This window comes from Primulina tabacum, chromosome 9 (genome assembly GCF_025594145.1).
Source record: "Primulina tabacum isolate GXHZ01 chromosome 9, ASM2559414v2, whole genome shotgun sequence".
Lineage (NCBI taxonomy): Eukaryota > Viridiplantae > Streptophyta > Magnoliopsida > Lamiales > Gesneriaceae > Primulina > Primulina tabacum.
In genome coordinates this window covers 34,158,284-34,181,866 of record NC_134558.1, presented here as the reverse complement: position 1 = coordinate 34,181,866, position 23,583 = coordinate 34,158,284, and the positions used below count along the sequence as shown (strand labels likewise).

General features: G+C 32.0%; 1 protein-coding gene across 1 annotated transcript; it reads right to left on the bottom strand.

Annotated features, from left to right (window-relative positions):
* Positions 1-5,147: 5,147 nt before the first annotated feature.
* On the bottom strand, positions 5,148-7,815 carry LOC142555396 (putative metal-nicotianamine transporter YSL7). Its single transcript, XM_075666241.1, has 5 exons — positions 7,379-7,815; positions 7,087-7,250; positions 6,750-6,982; positions 6,433-6,622; positions 5,148-6,357 (listed from the first exon to the last, which is right to left on the bottom strand). Exons 1-5 carry the CDS (start codon positions 7,740-7,742, stop codon positions 5,293-5,295), a joined length of 2,016 nt encoding a protein of 671 aa, XP_075522356.1. The 5' UTR covers positions 7,743-7,815; the 3' UTR covers positions 5,148-5,292.
* Between the last annotated feature and the right edge of the window lie 15,768 nt (positions 7,816-23,583).

The following is a 23,583-nucleotide window of genomic DNA, read 5'->3' as shown; positions in this document are numbered from 1 at the left end:
GTGTGAGACGATCTCACGGATCATATTTTGTGAGACAGATCTTTTATTTGGGTCATCCATGAAAAAGTATTATTTTATGCTAAGAGTATTACTTTTTATCATGAATATCGGTTAGTTGACTCGTCTCACGGATAAATATTCGTGAGACTGTCTCACAAAAAACCTACTCATATTTAATTGTCACCAATATCTTAAAAAGATCGATCATATTATCACCATCATTTAAGTGACATATAATGATTATGACTAGGGGTGAGCATTCGGTCGGTCGGTTACCGATCGAACCGAATTAGCCCTAACCGAGCCCTAACCGAACCGAACCGAAATAATTAGTCATAACCGAACCGATTGAATTAATTATCATAAACGATGAAAATCGAAATGAATTAAAATCGGTTAATTCGGTGATTAATTTTAAAAAAAATTGTGATTTAACTTTAATTATATATATAATTTTTCTTAAATATTACATTCTATACAAATGTATAAAAACATAAAATCACACATATCACAAATGTATAAGTTTTGTTTGAACACAATTAATACATATTATATCGATTTTAAAATTTAAAATTAAAAATATATAAAAATTGATAAATAATAAAAATTTATTAAATAATTAGTATTATTATTATATCGGTTAATTCGGTTAACCGATTTCAAAATTTTGAAAATCGTAACCGAACCGAAATAACCGATATAACCGAATTTTTATAATTTGGAAACCGAATTTTCGAAATAACCGAACCGAATTTCCGAATTGGCTCGGTCCGGTCGATTAATTCGGTTTAATCGAAAGCTTGCTCACCCCTAATTATGACCATCTTCTTGTAATATCTAGTTTTATGTCATAAATGAATATGACTTCCAACAATAATGATAACGTTTTTAATATGATTAACAATCATATCCAATTGAAATGATCATTGTGGATATGAAGGTAGTCAGAATAAATGAACCAAACAATAATCAACTTTGTTTTATTTAATGGAAATTGTGATTTTGATGCTATTTTAAAAAACACACGAAAAAAATATATCTCTAATCGTAATTATGAATCGATTTCTTCAACGAAACTGAACTGGACCACCCAAAAACATAAATGTGGGCAAGTTTATTTATATTTATTTATATAAAAAATTAAATTATTCAAAAATAATTGTAATCTACCATTATGATTCATGAAATTGTATATATGTATTATTATTATTATTATTATTATTATTATTATATATGTATATGAAGTTTGATCTCCTGGACGCGCACCATGAGCATCTATGTGAGAACCGTTGATATGATGTCTACTTATTATATATACAGTTTCATCCAGATATGATAATTTCTTTCGAACCCGACGAAGAATCCGATACCAAACCCGAATGGAGGAGGGTGTATAGAAGATTTTTTTATCCAATTAAATAAATAGGCAGGAGATGATGCAGGTTTTAAAGAATATATATATATATATAAATAAAAGATAAATTGTTTCTAATATTTTGTTATTTATTTTATAATATGTAATTTGCTAACTTTTATATTTATTTTTTAATTATTATTTTCAACAATTTAGTAAATATCCACAACTTACTCGAAATAATTAGAATTTGAGAAACTGCAATTATACGTGATAATATGATATTTGGATAGGGTATGGATATCCAATCTTCCCCGACAGGTATATGGATATGGATGTGAATGAATTTGAATATCCGATGGGGAATGAATAAATAATAAATAAGTGATATATATAATTATTAATTTTATTTTACGGACTTTAATTTATATTTATGATATTTTAATTTTATTTTTTGTCTTGTGGTGTATAATGTTAAATCTATGATCTTCTCGTGCAAATTTTTAAATAATTGCGGCATTCCATTAGTGTAATGCTTATTTAAATTAATGTTGTCGATATGAATATATAAAACACATAATTAATTTTTTTTCTACATATTTACATAAGCATTTTTTTCACTTCTTGGATTTTAGGTCATTCATCATTATGAGTAATAAAAAAAATTGATTCTTATTATAAAAAAAACAGTGTGATTAAAAAAAAATTATTAGCAGCTCTGTATTATTTTTTTAATTCTAAATTTTTATATTACTAATTCTCCAATTATTACAATTTTTATTATATATATATATATATATTTTTTAATATCATTTTGCTATTTATTAGTTTGAACTTATTGAATTTATATTTAGGAAAATAAACCAAATTGAAATCATATATATTATATTGTCCATTTAACTAAATTCCAATTATGCCGAGATTCAAATTATAAGTACCAAATTAATATGAGTAGGTTTTTTGTGAGACTGGTCTCACGAATCTTTATCTGTGAGACGGGTCAATTCTACCGATATTCATAATAAAAAGTAATACTTTTTTATGGATGACCCAAATAAGATATTTGTCTCACAGAATACGACCCGTGAGACCGTCTCACATAAGTTTTTGTCAATTAATATAAGGGAAAGCGGTGTAACACATCAAACATATATATGGTTTTATTTAATCAAGCAAAATATTGTTTCCGAATAGATTACATCACATATAAAGAAAGCAACCCACCTTGATTAAGTTGGTGAAAATTGTTTATTATTATTAATTAAAACGAACACATCAATCCACTTTTAAATGTTTTTGTTTCACCCAACTTTCAGCAAAATCAAATTTTCACAGGGGTTCCTGCTGTGAAGCAAGAGGCGACACAACCAATGTTTTTAGCGCCACAACCTTGGTAACAAGAGAGGGCTCCAAGTCCGCTGGTTCCACAGCCTACTGCACAGGAAACCGATTCCTGCCCACAATCTATCAAGCACTGCGCTATTTGTGATTGCCCTTCGACGAAAGACACCATTACAATCACACACATGACAGCAAGAAGCAAGACAGAAAGAAGCCCTTTCGCCATAGATGAATCCCCGAGGAAACAAGGTTTGTTTCTGTTTGAATGCTCGATAATATATTTCATCTCATTTAGACGTTCTTTTATATGCATATCGCGGTTTCCATACGTCATAGGAAGATAGCATCCTGGATTCAGATGAAGGTTTTTTTTTTTTTTTTTTGCGTCAATGGAGTTTGCGTGAGGGTTTGTTATTATCTTGAACTGTTTTTTTTATCAGCTATGTTGTTTTTATTCATTTTCGGACAAGTAAAAAGGTTGAGACATGAGTAGGGTTTGTTTCAACGTAACTAATCGGATGACTCCAGAAGAAAGTAATTAGGTTTCTACGTCATCGTAGTACTAATTAGAAAAGCCATGCATATTTGTGGATGTATCATATGTGGTTCGATTTATCGTGTTTATGGAGATAATACATTTTTATATTATTCAGTTTCCATTTTTTTCGCAATTATGTCCCTCGAACTTTTCACGTGTTATATATTTACATCCCTCATTTGTTAATTTTTGTTCCGAAGCCAACGATTTGCTCCAATATCGGTCGAAAAGGAAATACCTCATAAGCATCGTTTGATCATTACAAGAGGATAAGGCAAAAACTTGTGTGAGACAGTCTCACGGGTCGTATTTCGTGAGACAGATCTTTTATTTGGTCATCCATGAAAAATTATTACTTTTTATGCTAAGAGTGTTATTTTTTATTGTGAATATCGGTAGTGTTGACACATATCACAAATAAATATTCGTGAGACCGTCTCACAAAAGACCTACTCAGAGGATAATTGTTTAATAATATAAACCGAAATTACCATTTTCCCTTGTATACATTGAGGTCAAATTGCATCAGCCCCTACAAATATATATATATATATATATATATATATATACACTTTTTTTTTTCTAATTTGGCACTTTAGATTGTCAATTTCGATATAAGTCATATATTTTCGATTTTTAACAATTTTATTCATTTTTAATTAGAAGTGTTAATGTGATACTACACACATCGTCATATCATAGTCACGTAGGCGATGCATATGTTCTACATCAACGTCACGTCGTAAAAAGACTAAAATTGCAAAAATAACAAAGATAACGAGCCAAAATTGAAATTCGACAACATAAATGATCAAAATCAAATAAATACAAATATAAATTACTAATATTGTTGTTTTCCCAATGTATAATTTGGCTTCCTTACATTGTTAGGTTAATGAGACTGAATCACAAAAAATGATAAATTATATTGTAACTATAAAAAAATGATATGATAAGATGAAAAATAATAATTAATTAATAATATCTTGTTTGGTACGTATCATTTTCATTTGACTTGAAGTAACTCACTCTGATTGAACAATCAACTCGAAAAGAGATTTTACCCAATCCTAGAAGACCATAAGAAAAGTGTGTCCATGATCTTACGGTTCTATAGTGCACATCATCATATTATGCACTGTAGAGGATCATTCCTCGGGAAACTTTGTATATATAAACTTATACTCTTAGGACGTACGTGAGATACATTGTCATTCGAGAATTCAAACTATACTGAGATCGCTGGATTTCAGAATGCTAACAATCTTGATTTTGATGATAACAAAATTGTGCAGTTGCTTGTTCAAGTTGCAAGTTTTGAATGTTGAAATGCGAATTAACAAAGCTGAAAATATGGTGAGCATACGTTTTTTAATGATATCTTATAGCTCGGTGATTCAAATGATCAGCTGCTTAAACGGCGCTTAAACATCCAACTCAAAATTCTACAAATCATATTCAGAAATCGAGGTCTGAATCAGAGTCTAAGAAAACTAAAATTCGCATTGAAGTTACAGGTTCTGTACTCAAATTCACTGCAATAGAATCTTGGCGCATATGAAATACATGAAATGAAATTTAATCAGATAAAGGTTTTAAAAGTAAAGTTATATATATGCAAGTATTGTGAGAAGTATTATAAATTACTAATAAATTATGCACACACATTTTTTTTGTAAAACTATAATAATAATTTATATAATATTTTTTTTAATTTTATAAATACTTAATTTTATTTTTAATTTAATAATAATTGATAGAAATTAGTGAGAGGTTATAGTGTAATTTGAGTAAGGTAATATTGAAAATAAGTTGTCAAAATTTTGAGAAAAAATGTTGGTGTAACGATAACATGGAAAACAAAGGTGATATGTTCTAGACGTCAGATTTTTTATAAAATAACATAGATACGTAGTCAATTTATTCAATAAATTAAAGTCAATGAGAAGAAATAAATAATTTTCTTAACCGAATAAATAAATTATTTAAAATATATGTTATTAAATACAAATGTCATCTGATGTAATCTACGGCTTTGCTAAAGCATTTTAGGAAAGACTCATCCAGATGAAAACTTCATGCAAATAGGGGAATTGATCCCTGCCAGAGCCAATATAGCAGCAGGAACTCCCCAAAGTGAATCCCCACAGATCAATCCGGAAGCAACAGCCGGTGCGTAATCTTTCGCGTGTTTCTTGTTCTTCTTCTCCCATATGAACAGAATCAAACTCCCAACACACATATCTATGGCGAAATATGCCCCCAAGTAGAACGGGATTGCCATGCACATTGGGCTCGGTATGAACCTGTAAATCTTGTACTTGGTTTCACAACTCTTCAGGACCTCAATCAAAATATTGATCACCACTGCTGCGACAAAAAATAAGATAGCGAGTGTCAAGCAATTCTTGGGAAGCGAAGATAAGCCTTCCACCCCCAAGAGCGCGATTCCGCGGTATATCGAGGCGTATGGAGCAGGGTACGAGCCTTCCGGGTCACCAACGTCATATGCCTTGTAGAAGAACCAGAAGATGAGGGGCGATGTAATGCAGCCGAGCACGGTTCCATACACTTGGCTGAAAAACATGGAACGTGGAGACGACAATGTCAAGTAACCCGTCTTGAAGTCTTGCATAAGATCTGAAGCAGTTGACACGATGCTCATCATCACTCCACAGGAAACAAGCCCAGCAAGAACCCCTCCATGTTCTTCGCCGACCCATGAGCTGAAAATAAGGATGGCGAGTTTCCCGTAGTTTGAAGCCAGAGACCAGTCAGTTAGGCCACAACCATAGGCGTTGCAAAAGGCGAGGATCGGTGCGATCGTATAGGCTAAAAGGATGTGATACCATTTTAGCTGATGGAATATCACAGGTACTAATACAACAGATATGCCTGCCAATATAAGGTATCCAGCTACAGCAACTTTATTTGGGATTTGATCTTTCAAGAAGTACTCTGTTCGCCTTTTATCATCAAAATTTTCAGTCTGCCCATCTGCTTCGTCGTCCGTGAGCGATTTCTTATCAGACTGTTGTTTGGCAAAATTTTTAACTGTCACTAAAACCATGTAGACGACATGAAATAATCCATCACCAAGCATCATTGCAATAGCAAGAAAAACCTGTTCAAGAAAATTCAAATGATCATTAATCAAAGTTCTTGGGCAACTAATCGCAAGGACGGTTTTCGAAGTTACCCTGTATCCTTGAATTCCATGAAGACTGCTTGCTTTAAGATCAGCGCTGTACCAGCTGCCTTTCTTGGATTCAATTAAAGGCCACATTATTCCCCAAGAAAGAATGGCACCAATAAGTAGTGATACATTAACCATGTAAGGGCAAATCATACCAACTCCAACATATGTAGCTGAGAAATCAAAGTAGAACCTGCAAGAATCATTATTAATATATGAAGTTCTCACTCAGATCACATGAAAAGAGTAAACGCAAATACAGAAACTTTAAAATATCATAGAATCCATATAGTTTGAAGAATGATTAACATAAGCCAAACCTCTGCTTAAATGCTTGGAGACCAAACGTAGGGAAGCTATCGAATCCACAACCATCGCCGGCGGCGAAAAACCACTTGAAGCATGCCCACAGAAAGCTAGCAACAAATGATTTGAAAAGGGACCACACCTGTTTCTTTGCAAGTTTCGCTCCTTTAGGGGTGTGGAAACTGTTGATTAGGTATGCTGTTGCAGTTCCACTTGGATATGTCAATTTGTACTTCAAGATCATCACCTAAACATTCAAATTTAAGAAATTTTATAACCAATACATATATCTTATTCCATAAGGGTGTCATACACTACATATATAAATTAATAAGAAGGAATCATGTTAACCTTTCTCAGAGGTACAATTGAGAATAGACCAACAAAGCTAACAACAAAGAGAAAACCCATCATCCATCCAAGAGAGAGTGGCTTCACATTGATTGGAGTATTTCCAGCATCTGCCAAAGCTGCAATCTTTGGGCTCATTCCAAGCAAATAGCTCCCTGTTCCACCTGCAAAGCACACAATTAATAACCCATCAGGGTAACCACCACATGCATGATATAAATATATACAAGAACACACACACACACACACACACACACATGTATAACATGTAAATATATATTGCAACACATACTGCTAAAAGCGATGCCGGAAGATGCAACAACACACGTCTGTATGACGGTATTTTCCTGCCTTGTAAATGGCTGCTTAAGAAGACCGCATTTCTCGATAAGAACCGTCCAAGTCTTGATCATCGCGAATCCCAGAAGTCCCGCAGCCACGTTAAGCGACGGAATAATTCCAGTCGTCAGGTTCAATTTCAAAACGATTACGTTGAAAACAATGCTCAGCAGAAGACTCGTCGCCATTGCACGGAACGTTATCTGTCTCCACCATGGCGGGATAGCGGTATCCACAAAAGCCCGTTCGATTGCCACCACGCCGTCGTCTTCAACACCGCTGTGGGCATCACGGCGATCTTGGCCTCCTTCTTCCATTGTTATTGTTGTTATCTAACTCTCAAACTTTGAGAGTCAGATTTGTTAGGAAGAAAGTATAGGGAGATCTCAGAATCTGCATCATGCTAGATATATATATATAGAGATACAAAGATGGTGAGAAAAGCAAGGTTGGTTGTGATTATATTTGCTGGAGGAATTTTAGTGTTTCCACTACTCAAGTCCGATTTGTATGCCACTTTCAATTTCAAGGATTGGATCTCTCCTGTGTTGAAAACACAGCATTTGGTGCTGTGTATTTTTTACATGAGATGATCACGTGATCATCTTGTGGACATCACACCATATGAGATAAATTTAAAATATTGTCAGATTAAACAAGATGATTCATGTAAAAAATACACAGCACTTGTTTTCAACACAGTAGAGGATCCAAATCCCAATTGCAACCAAGAGAAAAAAATTTACTACAATCTTCCCAGAAAGCAAAAAAATTGAGGAGAAAAAAAAAACCCATCGCATTTTATAAAATTAATTTGGTGGATTAGATATTCCATAATATATTTATACTTCTATATTATATAATTAAATTTACTACAGTTTTACAATACGTAATATTTGATAGCTGACTTTGTTGGTGTGGTTTATCAATACTATTTGTATATATCTCCATCATTTTCTTTCTTTTTTTCTAGCTTATGTCTAATTTATCTAAAAATTCAAATTATCTCAGTAAATCTTATATAATCCATAATATATATGTATCATATCTTATTAAAATAATATATATTTTTTATGAAAAAATTATCAAACATCAAAAAATTTAGTATGGCACGTGATGAACACTATATATACCCAGCACACGGTGTGTTATATAATAATCTGACTTTTATATATCATTTAAGTGTAATAATTCTTTATTTTAAAATTTGGATTTAGTTAAAATATTAATAATTACAACAATTTGGATCAAATTAAATAAATTATTAGAAAATTCAAGGATTTGGATAAGTTCATCAAAGATATGATGATTTATAAACAATATCGGAAAAATAATTATGTATTATTGAAGATAAATTTGGACGGAAGCTAAAAAAAAAGGAAATTTGAGAGTATTTTAGTAAATAGTAAGATATTAATATCACCAAATCGGTTCCAAATTAGTTAGTTTGATGGTAGATTTTTTAACTAGATAATGATAATGATTTTTAACATTAAAAAACAAATATACCAAAACATTATATTTTGCCACAAATTTCTTGAAAATATCAATTTCATTATTGAAAAATTAGTCCATGCATGCAACTAACATATACATTGCACTTGAAGGTATTTTAGGTAAGTTAGATCACGATACCAAAAGATTTTTTTAAGTCAAATGAAACCAACTTTTATTTATAGGCTACTACATATTAGTTCAGAAAATCTGAAATCAATCTTATCTGTCGCGTGTTAGAATCTCATTCATCTAATTGGATTTGTCGGGATAATGTAATCTGAAATAGATTGAATTGTCTATTTTAAATTCGATAGATCTCAACAAATTGATTCTGAAATATCAATTTTTTAATAATACTTAATTAACTAATATTTAATCATATCTTAACTTGTAATTCATTCGAAATAAAGATTCAAGTCATTACAACAACTTTCAGTTGTGATTCGATCTTTGGATTTGAGGTGATGATGGCTTTCAAATCATGATTCCATTTTCCTTGAGTTGCTTGGTTGGACAAATTCAATTAGATTTCAAATGGACTCCATATCAAGTTATATATATATATATATATATATATATATATATATATATATATATATAAACATGTCACTTCAATCTCCATGTAAATTAACTTAATTAAAGTATATAAATATGTGACTTTAAATGTGTCTTTTTTCTCCTTATTTATATTTTAAATATGTGTGATAATTAGTATTTAATTTTTTATGTCTACCCACATTATAATATGTTATTTTTATCTAATGATATATTTTCATTATGTAAATTAGTATTTGGTTTTTTTATGTCTATCCCACATTGTAATATGTTATTTTAATTCAATGATTTAGATTTTTTATTTATCTTTTCATTATGTAAATTAATTTAATTAAAATTTAGAAATAACTCATTCTCGAATTGTGAATTTTCTTTGGTGTCTTATTAATTTTTTTCTATGTCCTTATGTGACAGTTTGCTAGAATTTATGTGTTTAAATTAAAAATTTTTGCAACCAAAATTTTTTTGCGGCTTATATTTATAAATTATTTAAATAAAACACGGTAAAAGATCGTTGTGATTTGAGCCGTCAATGTGGGTTGGGTCTGTCGGTTTGGCCTGCACCGCCAAACAGTCTGAGTGAGTTGGATTGAAATTTTTCGACTCATTTAAAGGTGAGCCTAAATGAGCTCGCACGAGTTTATATTAAATATCAATATATCTAATATTATCGATTCTCAATCATGAATTCTTGATATAGAATAGAAAATATCATTTTGATTTCAAAATTGTGATGTTACTATCTTGTCCAAAAATTGTGGGTTGTTGAGACAATTTGGCAGTTACTCAAAATTGAGTGTCAAAGTTGACATTTGAGTTGTATTTTTGGATTCCTGACAATATGTTCGTCAACATATTATTTTTAAGTTAGTTTTATCAGTATCGTGATGGGTAAATATATTTATTACAATATATAAATATTATCTTCTCTTTAAATTAATATTTCACTTTCATGTTTGACATATTATGAGTCTTGGTAAAATGAGGAACAATAAATTCAAACAAACGAATGCAAAAATTAAAGTCTGGGGCGAAACCAGAATTATATGGTAGCGAAAATTAATATATAAATTTTTAGTGAATTTATCGATGTTAAGATGTATCACAAATCTTATACCATAATATATAAAATTTCAACCTTATAAATGAAATAAATCAAACATATATGAAATATACAAAATTTTATTACATATACAATCAAGTAATTTATTATAATTGTATTTTATTCTATAAGAATGCTTGTCAAACTCAGTGATTGTGGATTTATCATCTATTAAATCAGCAAACTAAAGAGCGTGTCAATTAAACTAATTGAGTAATTACATATTCTTGAATTTCTTAATTAATTTTTTATCTTGATAATTTGTTTTATTTAATATTTTAAATTATAAAACACTGTTAATATAACTAAAGACACATTTTTTTAAATGTTCATAAGGACTCAATCACTAACTCTTATGAAAAAACATTTATCGACATACTATATTGAAAACATTCTAATTAATTCAGCGCATTTGCTGAACATTTTCTAATTAATTAAAAAAAATTCATTGACAATAATCATATTTAATCTGTTTGGGCTAACATCATTTACTTTATAAAATATTCATCGCAATTCTTTATTTGTATGTTAATCTTTAAATCTGGATTATGATGTATATTGTTTTTCTAAAAATTCTTAAATAATGATTTAATACATTTATTCGACACTTCAATATCAACATTTTAAAATATATTAATTTTATATTGTATGCATGCAACACTTCTAATCGTGATTATAAAAATTCTAAAAATGAATTAGGTAGAACATAAAAAATTAATCAAAAGGCAGAAAATAAAAACTAATAATTGTCTATTACTTATAAACTACTAATACCAATTTCTAAAGATTGAATTCGGCGAGAGTGGAGGCCACTATGTACTAAAAAAAATAAAAAAGTTAATGCTTGAATGAGTCACACTGGAAAGTTAGTGAAGTAAAAACGAAGGATAAAGTGAGTTAATAAAAATATTATAATGAGTTAAGTTGAATGAGACTTATATATATATAAGTATCTCACTTGATATCACCTTATGTTTTGTCAATGTACAAAGCGAAAGTTCATGCACTGTAGTGTTCTACATTTTCTTAATTTTTCTCTTGATTTCAAATTTAATCATCATCTATTGGACTTCAAAGATTTATTAGAATTTTTTCTAAACATCTAATCTTAAATGTGATCAATTATCCAAATAATTATTATACTTTGTATACAATAATAAATAGGGTAATATATTTGAAGATAGAAAAAGTAATGTTTTTAGAAGAATAAAAAAAGAATATTAGAATTAATACTATAATTATCTAATGTCAATTTTAAATTTAACAGTCCTACATTCGAAAAATGTGTTTATTGAGGTAAAGACTGTGAAGATAAACTAAAAATAATAATTTATTTATCATTGTAACATAATAATAATGTGATCGTTATTCGGAATCAGAAAATGATGTACTTTGACTTTTTTTTATTAAATTGTATAAACAATTCTTTCAATATTTTTAGTTGATAAACATGTTAAATCTATTAAAATTAAATAGTAGAATTTAATGATGAATATGAATGTATTAATTCAACTTTCAATATGGGTTTCGGGATTTTGTCAACATGATATATATATATATATATATATATATATATATATATATATATATATATATATATATATATATATTCTGATTTTTTTCTTTTATTTTAAAATATAAATTTTCAAATAGATGAAAAATGTTTTTTTTCTCTACTACTTATGTAGAATATCTAGTATATATTCTACTCAAATGTCTTATAAATTCATATGATATAGTAAAAGGTTATTTGCATAAATTTATTTGTTGGGTACAATAATTGATCATGTTGGGTGGAGTGATTGAAATGTTGTGTTTGAGTTGTTGTACTATTTGAAATGTTTGATTTGCACTGTTACCATAATCTATTGGTTTTGGTTTTCATTGATTGCAATTGGTGCAATTATTAGGAGATAGATTGTCTGGTACAATAATTGTCCACGGTGGGTAGGCGCTTGAGTTATTGTATGATTTAAAGATTTGACTTGCATAGTTACTATTAGTTATAGCTTTTGGTAAAGGGACAAACGCTCGATCCTACATTATTCGATTGTAAAGCTAGAAGAAACATGTTGCATCAGCTTTTAGTTTTGAATTGATCCCTTATATGTTACTCGATTTTTTAGAAGCATTCTACAGTTTTCAAATATTATTATATATTGAATTATAATTTATACCATTCAAATTGGATAAATATACAATAAAACTCATGTAAATATTATTAACAAAAATATTTAAATGAAATATTGAATTTGTCGATGATCAAAATAAGAAATAAAAAAATTTTATCTTTGAGTGAGAAATAAGATATTTAAATAAAGTTATAATTGTCACAATGAAATAGTGCACATACATACATTTATCACTGCATTTTGCAACCAAAATGTCAAAAAAAGTTTCCACATATTATTTTTATATCATATTTAAAATAATTATAAATCCTAATTTTTATTATTTTGAGTTAGCCTTTGTTATGAAAAATAATTGTGAATAAATTGAATTTGAAAATTCTTATATCTATGTATATTACATATTAATATATCAACCTAAGTCCAGGTAATAAAAAATTACAAAATGAATTTACTCATCTTCAAAGTACACAAATTATATAGTAAAGATATATGACAATTAAGATAATGAAGTTGAATATATGTTCATATATAACAAAATATATAGACAAGAAAAAAATAAAATTATTTTTCTAGATATAAATATTTTTTAATAACTTTTTGCAGTGAGTTGGAGAAGATAAAAGAGAAAAAATATTAACTCTTTTGGGTTACACAAAAAAATAGAAATGAAAGAAGAGTTTGTCATATAATGAATTCAGTTTTCAAATTAAATGTATACTTTAAAGTTATATTTATCATTCAAACTTTATAAATGCAATGATTTTTTCTCAAGATAAGGGTACACAAATGTTCCTGTTAAGATATTTAAACAATTAGAAAAATTATATATATTATTTTTCTGAAGATAATACCAATATGAAATTAGTAATTTGATTGTGCTAATTATACTTATAAGTTAATATGAAATATTAAAATAAGTGTCATAAGAGTCAGTAAAAAGATGATTTATTGTCAAAATTATTATTATTATAAATTACAAATAAATGACAACATTTAATCAATATTTTTTTAAATCAATCCATCAATACTTTTTATGTGATGATAGATCGTTATAATAATTAGGAGTGAACATTCGGTCGGTAATTAGTCATAACCGGACCGAACCGAAATATTTAACAATAACCAAACCCACCGAATTAATTTTCATAACCGATGAAAATCGAATCGAATTAAAATCGGTAATTCGGTTGGTGTCCGAATTACCGATTAGTTTTAAAAAAAATTGTGATTTAATTTTAATTATATATATAATTTTTTTGAACACTACAGCCTACAAAAATGCATAAAAACATAAAATCACATACATCACTAATTTCTCTTTAGAATTAGGGCTGATTTTAAAATCAAAAATTAAAAAATATATATTAAATTTGATAAATAATAAAAATGTATTAAACAATAGTATTTATTATATCGGTTAATTCGGTTAGCCGATTTCGAAATTTTAAAAACCGTAACTGAACCGAATTAACCGAATTTTTTAATTTGAAAACCGAATTCCGAAATAACCAAACCGAATTGACTCGGTTCGGTCGGTTAATTCAGTTTAATCGAAATTTTGCTCACCCTTAATAATAATGTGTAGTTTATATGTTATCAAGTATAAATGTAATAAATTAAAGGTGACTAAGAAAGTAAAAACATTCAGTAAAAATTGTTGTCGCTTTACATGAAAGAAAATAATAATCAAACAACATTGTAAATAAAAATTTCATATCAATGATTGTCAAAAAAGATTGTAAGAATTGAATATTGTAATAAAATATATGTATTATTGAAAGAATATGACAAACAAAAAAAAAAACAATATAATAAAAAAGATATGAGAAAATTTTAGTAGTCCAAATCTTTTTTTAAAATTAAAAAGATATGTTTTTTTTTCCAAATTAGTTACATATGTTAATTAACACGAATTTTCAAAATTTACAATACTATTATCATTATCTTTTGTCGAGTTAACTAATTTTATTTCAAATTCTAATTACTTCAACATATGTTTTTCACGTGCAACAGACGTGCGTTATTTCTAGTATATATATATATATATATATATATATATATATATATATATATATATTTCATCTGTCAAATTTTATATATATATATATATATATATATATATATATATATTTCATCTGTCAAATTTTTTCCCAATATCAAATCCTTCAATTAGATTTGAAATGGACTTCATATCAAGTTATATATATATATACATCATCTGTCAAATTTTTTCCCAAAATCAAATCCTTCAATTAGATTTCAAATGGACTTCATATCAAGTTTTATATATATATAATCTGACAAATTTTTTCCCAAAATCAAATCCTTCAATTAGATTTCAAATGGACTCCATATCAATTTATATATATATATAAATCTGTCAATTTTTTTCCCAAAATCAAATCCTTCCCTTCAATAAGATGCTTAAATCCAAGCTCAACCTTACTTTCAAGGAGCTCTCATACATAGACATACACATTCTCATGAAATTTAGGCATGGTTGGAATGCTGTACTGATCAGTTTATGGGGTTTTTTTTTAACAACATCAGGTTATGATTTATTAATGCCAAAGTTGTTTCTTTCGTTCAATTGTGTGCTATTTATGCTGTTGAGAAGCTATGTTACCTCTCGCGCTGGCAAAAAGATTTTAAATTTAGTATTTCTATTTAATATAGAAAATGAAAAGCTTTGAATGATTGCAGGTGCGTTGGGAGTGTGATTGCTCGATGATAGAGTAATTTATTTGTCTTCTGTAGATGTTTGTTAGAGTAGATGCCCTGCAAGCCAACGGTTAGCTAGGGAATTTATTGACTCAAGTGAAATAAACAATCTTTATTTTAATATAATTTAACATTTTATGGTCTTGTTATACTTTATCTGTATACCCATGCAAACAGCATAGATAAAGTCCTTGATTATGCTTTAATACAAATGAATCGTAATTCGATGTTGAAACTCATTTGTAAACACTGCATATTCTAAATTCGTTCATAGTCGATTCAGCCGCCTAAAACAGGGATAAAGGTCGCTTGAGCTCGAGACTAGCATCTGTGATGTTGTGTACTGCGTTTCTTGGTAAGGGCATGGAGATGTCCAAACATGTAGATGGGTAGTCATATGATGATTATACCGAACAACCCTCCCTCGGACTTTCCAAGTGGTTACATTCATCGAGAGGATAAGTCCGTGGTTATGATTGTACACCATTAGTCCTTACGACCCGGGACAACACTGAGGCTCTATATGCTAGGGCTGTGCTTTGACTCGTTTACCGGCTCCAGGAGAGTCATCGGGTGGCGAGGTTGGGTACAGTTGCGACACATATAGGAGCCAGTGCATTGTAGTTGGGGATTCACCGCTCACCTACGGGTGTGGATATCCTATGTGACCTAATGAAATAATAGTGCATGAAATCTCTGGCCAGAGTACGAGATGTACGTTGGAGAAGGAGTTCTCCAAATAGTACACGCGATGCCACTATTATAGTTGTCACATAGTTATCGAATTATTATGCAACCCTCGATGAACCAATGGTTGCAAATTCGATCGGGATATATGAGATGAAGGGACCGTACTGTGCGCTAATCATAATCGATTGGTTCTTGCAGGCACTATCAGTGATACCTAGGGGATCATGGGGCGATGCTACTAGACGCTCTTACCATGATCCGATGGGTGCAATCAGAAATAAGTTCTGACATTCTTGATCAAGGTGTTGATGAAAAGAATGGGACTAACTAGGGTAAGCCCGAATAAGAATAAATATTATTCTGAATCACAAAAAGTTGTGAACCCACGGCTAGCTGTATCCCTGAACCATTGAGGGTCACACAAGTACTGGATTATTTTGTCCCCGTTGAGATAATAAATTCAATGAATTGAATTTATATTATGATATAGTAAATTCAAGGAGTTGAATTTATGATAATTAAATTTTGAGAAAATAAATTCAAGGTGTTGAATTTATAAGATAGTAAATTCAAGAACTTGAATTTTTGAAATTTGGAGAGAATAAATTCAAGAAGTTGAATTTATAAAATTTGAGGATTTAATTTATTAAACTCAAAAGTTGAGTTTATTAAATTTTAAATTATGGAGGTGGTAAATTCAAGGAGTTGAATTTGTAATATTAAATTCAAATTTTGAATTTATAATGTATTTAATTTATTAAGCTCAAAAGTTGAGTTTATTAAATATTAAATTAAATATGATGGGAGAGTATGTTTAATGGGCTTGTATGAGTACAAGTCCAACATATTAAATAATTAAAGTTATTAATGGACTTTGATTAATTAATTAAACTCTCTCGAAAATCTCTTCTCAAAAACCAAGAATAAATTCGGCTTATTGTGTTGAGTCGATTTTTGTTCGTGTTCTATTTCTACGCAAAAGTTCTTCTAAATTTCTAGTGCAATTTAGAAGAGGGACAATTATTCCAGTCGTGGACCGGATTAGGAGATCCTGAAGAAAGTTCGTAGGGATTCATCAAGAGGAAGATCTGTTATACCGGATCGGTTGGTGTCCAGTGATTAATTCACCAAAGGTATAATTCTTTAACGCTCTATGAATGTTTATGTTAAAATCATACGAGCGCTCAAAACATATTTTGATTGTCAAAATAAATAAAAATTTTAAAACTTCCGCTGCGTTTGGTCGTGTAGAAAATCGAGATCCAACAGTGGTATCAGAGCCAAGGTTTTTCTAAATCTTATGGTTTTATATTGAATAATTTATTTCTAACCACACAAGAAAATTTTTCAGAAAATTTAGCACCACGAAAATTTATTTTTTTTTCCAGATTTTCGAAATAAAAAAAATTTAAATTAAATCTGCCCGGAACTGTTCCGGGCAGTCCGTGCGCGCAGGGCCGCGCACGGCAGCGCGCAGGCGCCGGACGCCTGCGCGCACCGCGGTAGCGCAGGCGCCGGACGCCTGCGCGCGGCGTCGGCGCGCCTGTGCGCGTTCTGCGCGCACAGGGCCGCTGCCGCTGCCCGAAACGTTCGGGCAGTGGGCGGGCGGGCAGTGGGCGGGCGGATGCCCGGGAGCGTCTGGGGAAGCGCGCTGAATAATGAGCTTGAATTGTTTGGGCCTAGGGTGCGATTTTTTGATTTTTCGAATTTTTGGGTAAAATTGATATTTTTGAAAATTGGTTCAATTTTTATTTTGGAAATTAATTTTTGGAAAACTAATAATTTTCTTGTGAAATAATTATTTGATATATGATTGATCAGTTAATTAAATTTATTTAATTAATTGATGTTAATATTTGATATTAAATGCATGAAGGATGATCGAGAGCCTTGACCAATGTGTTAGGTGTATGTTAGGATATTTTACTTTTTTATTCGGTTTTTTATTAATATTTGATATATTAAAGTGGGCCTGGTTTATGGCCCGTTCCCACCCCTATGAGATGTATCCCTTATGTGCCATGGCTATTTAATTGTAATTATAAGAAATAGTGGGAGATCAAGACTGGAAGATGGTGGGTCCGATGATCAAGATGAAGACATGTAAAATATTGGAAGCTTTTGTAATCGTTGCATTTGCATCCCTGCATTCACCTAGGTTTTGGACCTGGATCCATGTCTGGCTCACATGGATCTAATAGTGTTGGCGATCGATCATCCTTATTTATTGTTGAATGTCATATTATGATATATGTGATATATATTAGTATGCATGTATGTATATTATTAGATAATATTGTTGCATGGATCCGGCAAACATACAAACTCGTGGCACGCGATTTTTAAATTAAAATGGTGAGACAATTTTAAAATTAAAATCCCTAATTTTGAATAAGATTCAAAATTTATATCAAACCGAAAAAGTAAAAATTAAAGGAGTTTAATTTTTCCTTGCCTTCCATCAACTGTGGTTGCATGTTGATCGCTACCCGCGGACAGTGTCTGGCTCATATTATTGGGGAGGCCTGTACGCCGGAAAGCTGTGACTTCCACCGGACATATGATGTGAATTGAGTGGAACTCCCATGACTTCGGCTCATATTATTGGGGGAACTCATGGCGACCGTCTACTACAATTCAATATTGATGGGTTGGTTTGACACGCGAAAATAAACGACGTCATATTATTGGGTCCTTATTAAACGTGAGGCAAAACACGCGGAAGGTTGCATAGGGATGCAATTGGACTCTACCTTTTAGAAATTATAATTGGCTGATATTATTCGGGATTATAATTGGCTAATTGGACTCTACGTGCCTACTAAGGAAATACGATTTCCCTTTTTCATCAGAGGGTGGTGGAAATGTCAAAATAGTAGGAGGGTAATTTATAAAATGAAATCCATATTTTATATCTTAAAATTATTTTAAATAATCAGCAACTATTATTCTGTTTTCGTATCAGTATATTTTCGATTTCGTCGCGTAATAAATTTTTATTATTAACAAGCTAATCGAATCTAATTTTCAAGACTGGTTGGGAAAATTGTTCTGAATTCAGAGAAAATGACATACACACTAATGCCAGTCTTGTTGAACTGACAATGCATGCAAGATGGTGGGACCATAGTATGCAAGCTAAAGTGTGATGTGCTCGCTTCTATGTCAAATGAACTGTAGGGACAGTTTGAGGAAATTTTGAATGCTGCTGACATTCGAATGCACGTGAAAGAGTTGCATGGTGCATGAAACTATGCACACCACTTTCAAGGAGCTCATGACTACATGCATGCAAGATGGGGCTCTGGCCCATGAGCGTGGTGTACATATGATTGGGCTTATTGAAAATGTGGTGGGCCTGGAATATGTGATTCCTAACGAGTTAATTGATAACATAAATTTGTTGTGTTTATTTTCCTCATTTGACGGGGTTATGGTGAACTTCAAGTTTAATAAGATATTTGATAGCCTTGAAGAGCTAGTCAATATGCTTATAAATTATGAGATCACCATAAAATAAGAAAAATCGTTGTTTTCTAATGGGCCTCTCGTCAAACGAAAATGGCCCACAAGGTAAGGGAAAGAAATGTTCTGCCCCTCACAAGAAAAACAATCCCAATAAGAGGCAAACTTTGAAAGACACTTAAAAGGCCTACAAAGCCCGATAAGTTAGAACATATTTATTTCACTGCAAGAAGTCCGGACATAAGAAATTATATGTGCCAGAAATGTTCTGGAAATGATAAGTGAATGTCCGAGTAAACATAATTTCAACAAAAAACAAAAGAAAGTTAGATGATCCAAATCCCACACAAATATGGCACGCTAGACTAGGTCATATTTCCCAAAGGAGGATGCACAAGCTAGTGGGAGAAGGCATGTTTGACTTGTCAGACATAAATTCTCTACATGCTTGTAAGTCCTGTCTAAAAGGAAAAATGACTAAGACTCCATTCAATGGAAACGTGGAACGTGCACATGGTCTACTGGATTTGATCCACACAGACGTTTGTGACCCGCTAAGTGTTAGCATAAAATATAGGCAATCCTACTTCATTACCTTTACTGATGACCATTCGAGGTATGAGTGTGTTTATTTGATAAAACACAAATCTGAAGCATTTGAAAGGTTCAAAGAATTCAGATCTGAAGTAGAAAACCAGCTGGAAAGAGTATTAAGACATTTCGATCTGATCGAAGTGGAGAATACTTGAGTGCTGAATTTTTGGGTTATCTAAAAGAGAATGTGACTCTCTCACAGTGGACTCCACCAGCAACACCACAATTGAATGGTGTTTCTGAACATTGTAAGCGAACCTTGTTGGACATGGTTTGATCAATGATGAGATTCACTGAATTGCCTACATCGTTTTGGGGCTTTGCGCTTAAAACTGCGGCAATGTTGTTGAATAATGTCTATACTAAGGCAGTGGATAAAAACCCATATGAGATATGGATGGGAAAAACTCCCAAATATTCTTACATGAGAATATGAGGATGTCCTGCTTAAGTGAAGCAGACAGTGGGAGACAAATTGGATAGTAGATTCACTTTGTGCTACTTTGTAGGATATCCAAATAACTCTGTTGGATATTATTTCTATCATCCCAATGAAGCAAAAGTGTTTGTTTCAAGAAATGCCACTTTTTGAAAAAAAGAAATTTCTATTAGATAGAAAAGGCAAGATGATAGAACTTGAAGAAATTCAAGATACTCCCTCAACTATAGTAGTTGAACCTAATCTCCAACAACCAGTAGTTGAAGTACAAGCTCCTAGGAGGTCTGATAGTGTTATTAGACCACCTGCTAGATATATGCTTCTTCATGAATAAGACCATGATGAGTCTTGTGTTGGATATGATCCAATGAACCTTAAGGAAGCAATATCTGATACTGATTCAACCAAATGGCTTGAAGCCATGCAGTCAAAAATGGACTCTATGTATTCAAACCAAGTCTGGACATTGGTGGATCAACCTGAGGGAATCGTTCCTATATGGTGCAAATGGATCTACAAAAGAAAGCTTGGGGCGGATGGGAAGGTAGTGACCTTCAAAGCAAGACTGGTTGCAAAAGGATATACTCAAAGGCAAGGAGTTGACTATGAGGAAACCTTTTCACCAGTTGCTATATTTAAGTCCATTAGAATACTACTAGCCATAGCAGCATGGTACGACTATGAGATATGGCAAATGGATGTAAAGACTGCATTTCTCAATGGAGACATCAAAAAAAAAATTTATATGTCTCAACCCGATGGATACACATCAGTAGGAAGTGAGCATAAGGTATGCAAACTTCAGAGATCAATATATGATCTCAAGCAGGAGTAAAGGAGTTGGAACCTCAGATTTGATAGCACTATCAAAGAGTTTGGTTTTGCTAAGAATCTTGAGGAACCATGAGTGTACAAGAAAGTTAGTGGGAGTGCGGTGACATTCCTAGTACTTTATGTTGATGATATCCTGCTCATTGGAAATGATGTAGGATTACTGCATTCAACTAAAGTATGGTTAGCCAGTAAATCCTCCATGAAAGACATGGGTGAAGCATCCTACGTATTGGGAATACAAATCTAGAGATAGATCAGAGAGGATGCTGAGACTCACCCAAGTCACTTATATCGATACCATTTTGAAACGATTCTCTATGGAAGAGTCCAAGAGAGGATACTTACCAATATGTCATGGTGTTACTCTATCTAAAGTTTTGTGTCCCAAAACTGATGAAGAGATAGAGATGATGACATGTATTCCATAAGCGTCAGCTATTAGTAGTATCATGTATGGTATGATGTCGACACGTCTTGATGTTGCTTACGCTCTAAATGTTACAAGCAGATATCAGGCGAACCCTAATCCAATGGATTGGAAGGCCGTGAAAGATATTATTAAGTACTTGAGAAGCACTAAGAACTTGTTCATGGTCTATGGGGGTGGAGAATTGAAATTGGAAGGCTACACTGATTCTAGCTTCCAATGTGACGTAGATGATTCGAAATCGACCTCTGGCTTTGTATTCATGCTTAATGGTGCGGCTGTCTCTTGGAAAGGTTCCAAGCAAGACACCGTTGCGGATTCCACCACTGAAGCTGAATATATTGCTGCATCGGATGCAGCCAAAGAGGTAGTTTGGATGAGGAATTTTGTCCAAGAGTTGTGCGTTATTCCTAATAGAGTTGATCCAGTCCCGTCGTACTGTGACAACACTGGTGCCATTGCGCAAGCAAAGGAACCAAGGTCTCATCAGTGATCCAAACATGTACTGAGGAAATTCCACATCATACGGGAGATTGTGGGAAGAGGAGACATATCAGACGAAAGAGTCCCCTCTGCAGATAATGTTGCTGATCCACTTACAAAGCTCTTGCCAGGACCATTGTTTGAAAAGCATCGCGAAGCAATGGGATTAAGGGTAGTTGGCTCTAGGGCAAGTGGGAGATTGTTAGAGTAGATGCCCTGCAAGCCAACGGTTGGCTATGAGAATTTATTGACTCAAGTGAAATAAACAATCTTTATTTTAATATAATTTAACATTTTATGGTCTTGTTATACTTTATCTGTATACCCATGCAAACAGCATAGATAAAGTCCTTGATTATGCTTTAATACAAATGAATCGTAATTCGATGTTGAAACTCATTTGTAAACACTGCATATTCTAAATTCGTTCATAGTCGATTCAGCCGCCTAAAACAGGGATAAAGGTCGCTTGAGCTCGAGACTAGCATCTGTGATGTTGTGTACTGCGTTTCTTGGTAAGGGCATGGAGATGTCCAAACATGCAGATGGGTAGTCATATGATGATTATACCGAACAATCCTCCCTCGGACTTTCCAAGTGGTTACATTCATCGAGAGGATAAGTCCGTGGTTATGATTGTACACCATTAGTCCTTACGACCCGGGACAACACTGAGGCTCTATATGCTAGGGCTGTGCTTTGACTCGTTTACCGGCTCCAGGAGAGTCATCGGGTGGCGAGGTTGGGTACAGTTGCGACACATATAGGAGCCAGTGCATTGTAGTTGGGGATTCACCGCTCACCTACGGGTGTGGATATCCTATGTGACCTAATGAAATAATAGTGCATGAAATCTCTGGCCAGAGTACGAGATGTACGTTGGAGAAGGAGTTCTCCAAATAGTACACGCGATGCCACTATTATAGTTGTCACATAGTTATCGAATTATTATGCAACCCTCGATGAACCAATGGTTGCAAATTCGATCGGGATATATGAGATGAAGGGACCGTACTGTGCGCTAATCATAATCGATTGGTTCTTGCAGGCACTATCAGTGATACCTAGGGGATCATGGGGCGATGCTACTAGACGCTCTTACCATGATCCGATGGGTGCAATCAGAAATAAGTTCTGACATTCTTGATCAAGGTGTTGATGAAAAGAATGGGGCTAACTAGGGTAAGCCCGAATAAGAATAAATATTATTTTGAATCAC

What these genes read in the sequence shown, in the direction of transcription:
- LOC142555396 (XM_075666241.1), bottom strand. Translation starts at nt 7,742, where the DNA reads ATGGAAGAAGGAGGCCAAGATCGCCGTGATGCCCACAGCGGTGTTGAA. An exon ending in TTCCGGCATCGCTTTTAGCA is followed by an intron (nt 7,251 to 7,378) that starts GTATGTGTTGCA and finishes TGTGCTTTGCAG; the next exon opens with GTGGAACAGGGAGCTATTTG. An exon ending in CAATTGTACCTCTGAGAAAG is followed by an intron (nt 6,983 to 7,086) that starts GTTAACATGATT and finishes TTGAATGTTTAG; the next exon opens with GTGATGATCTTGAAGTACAA.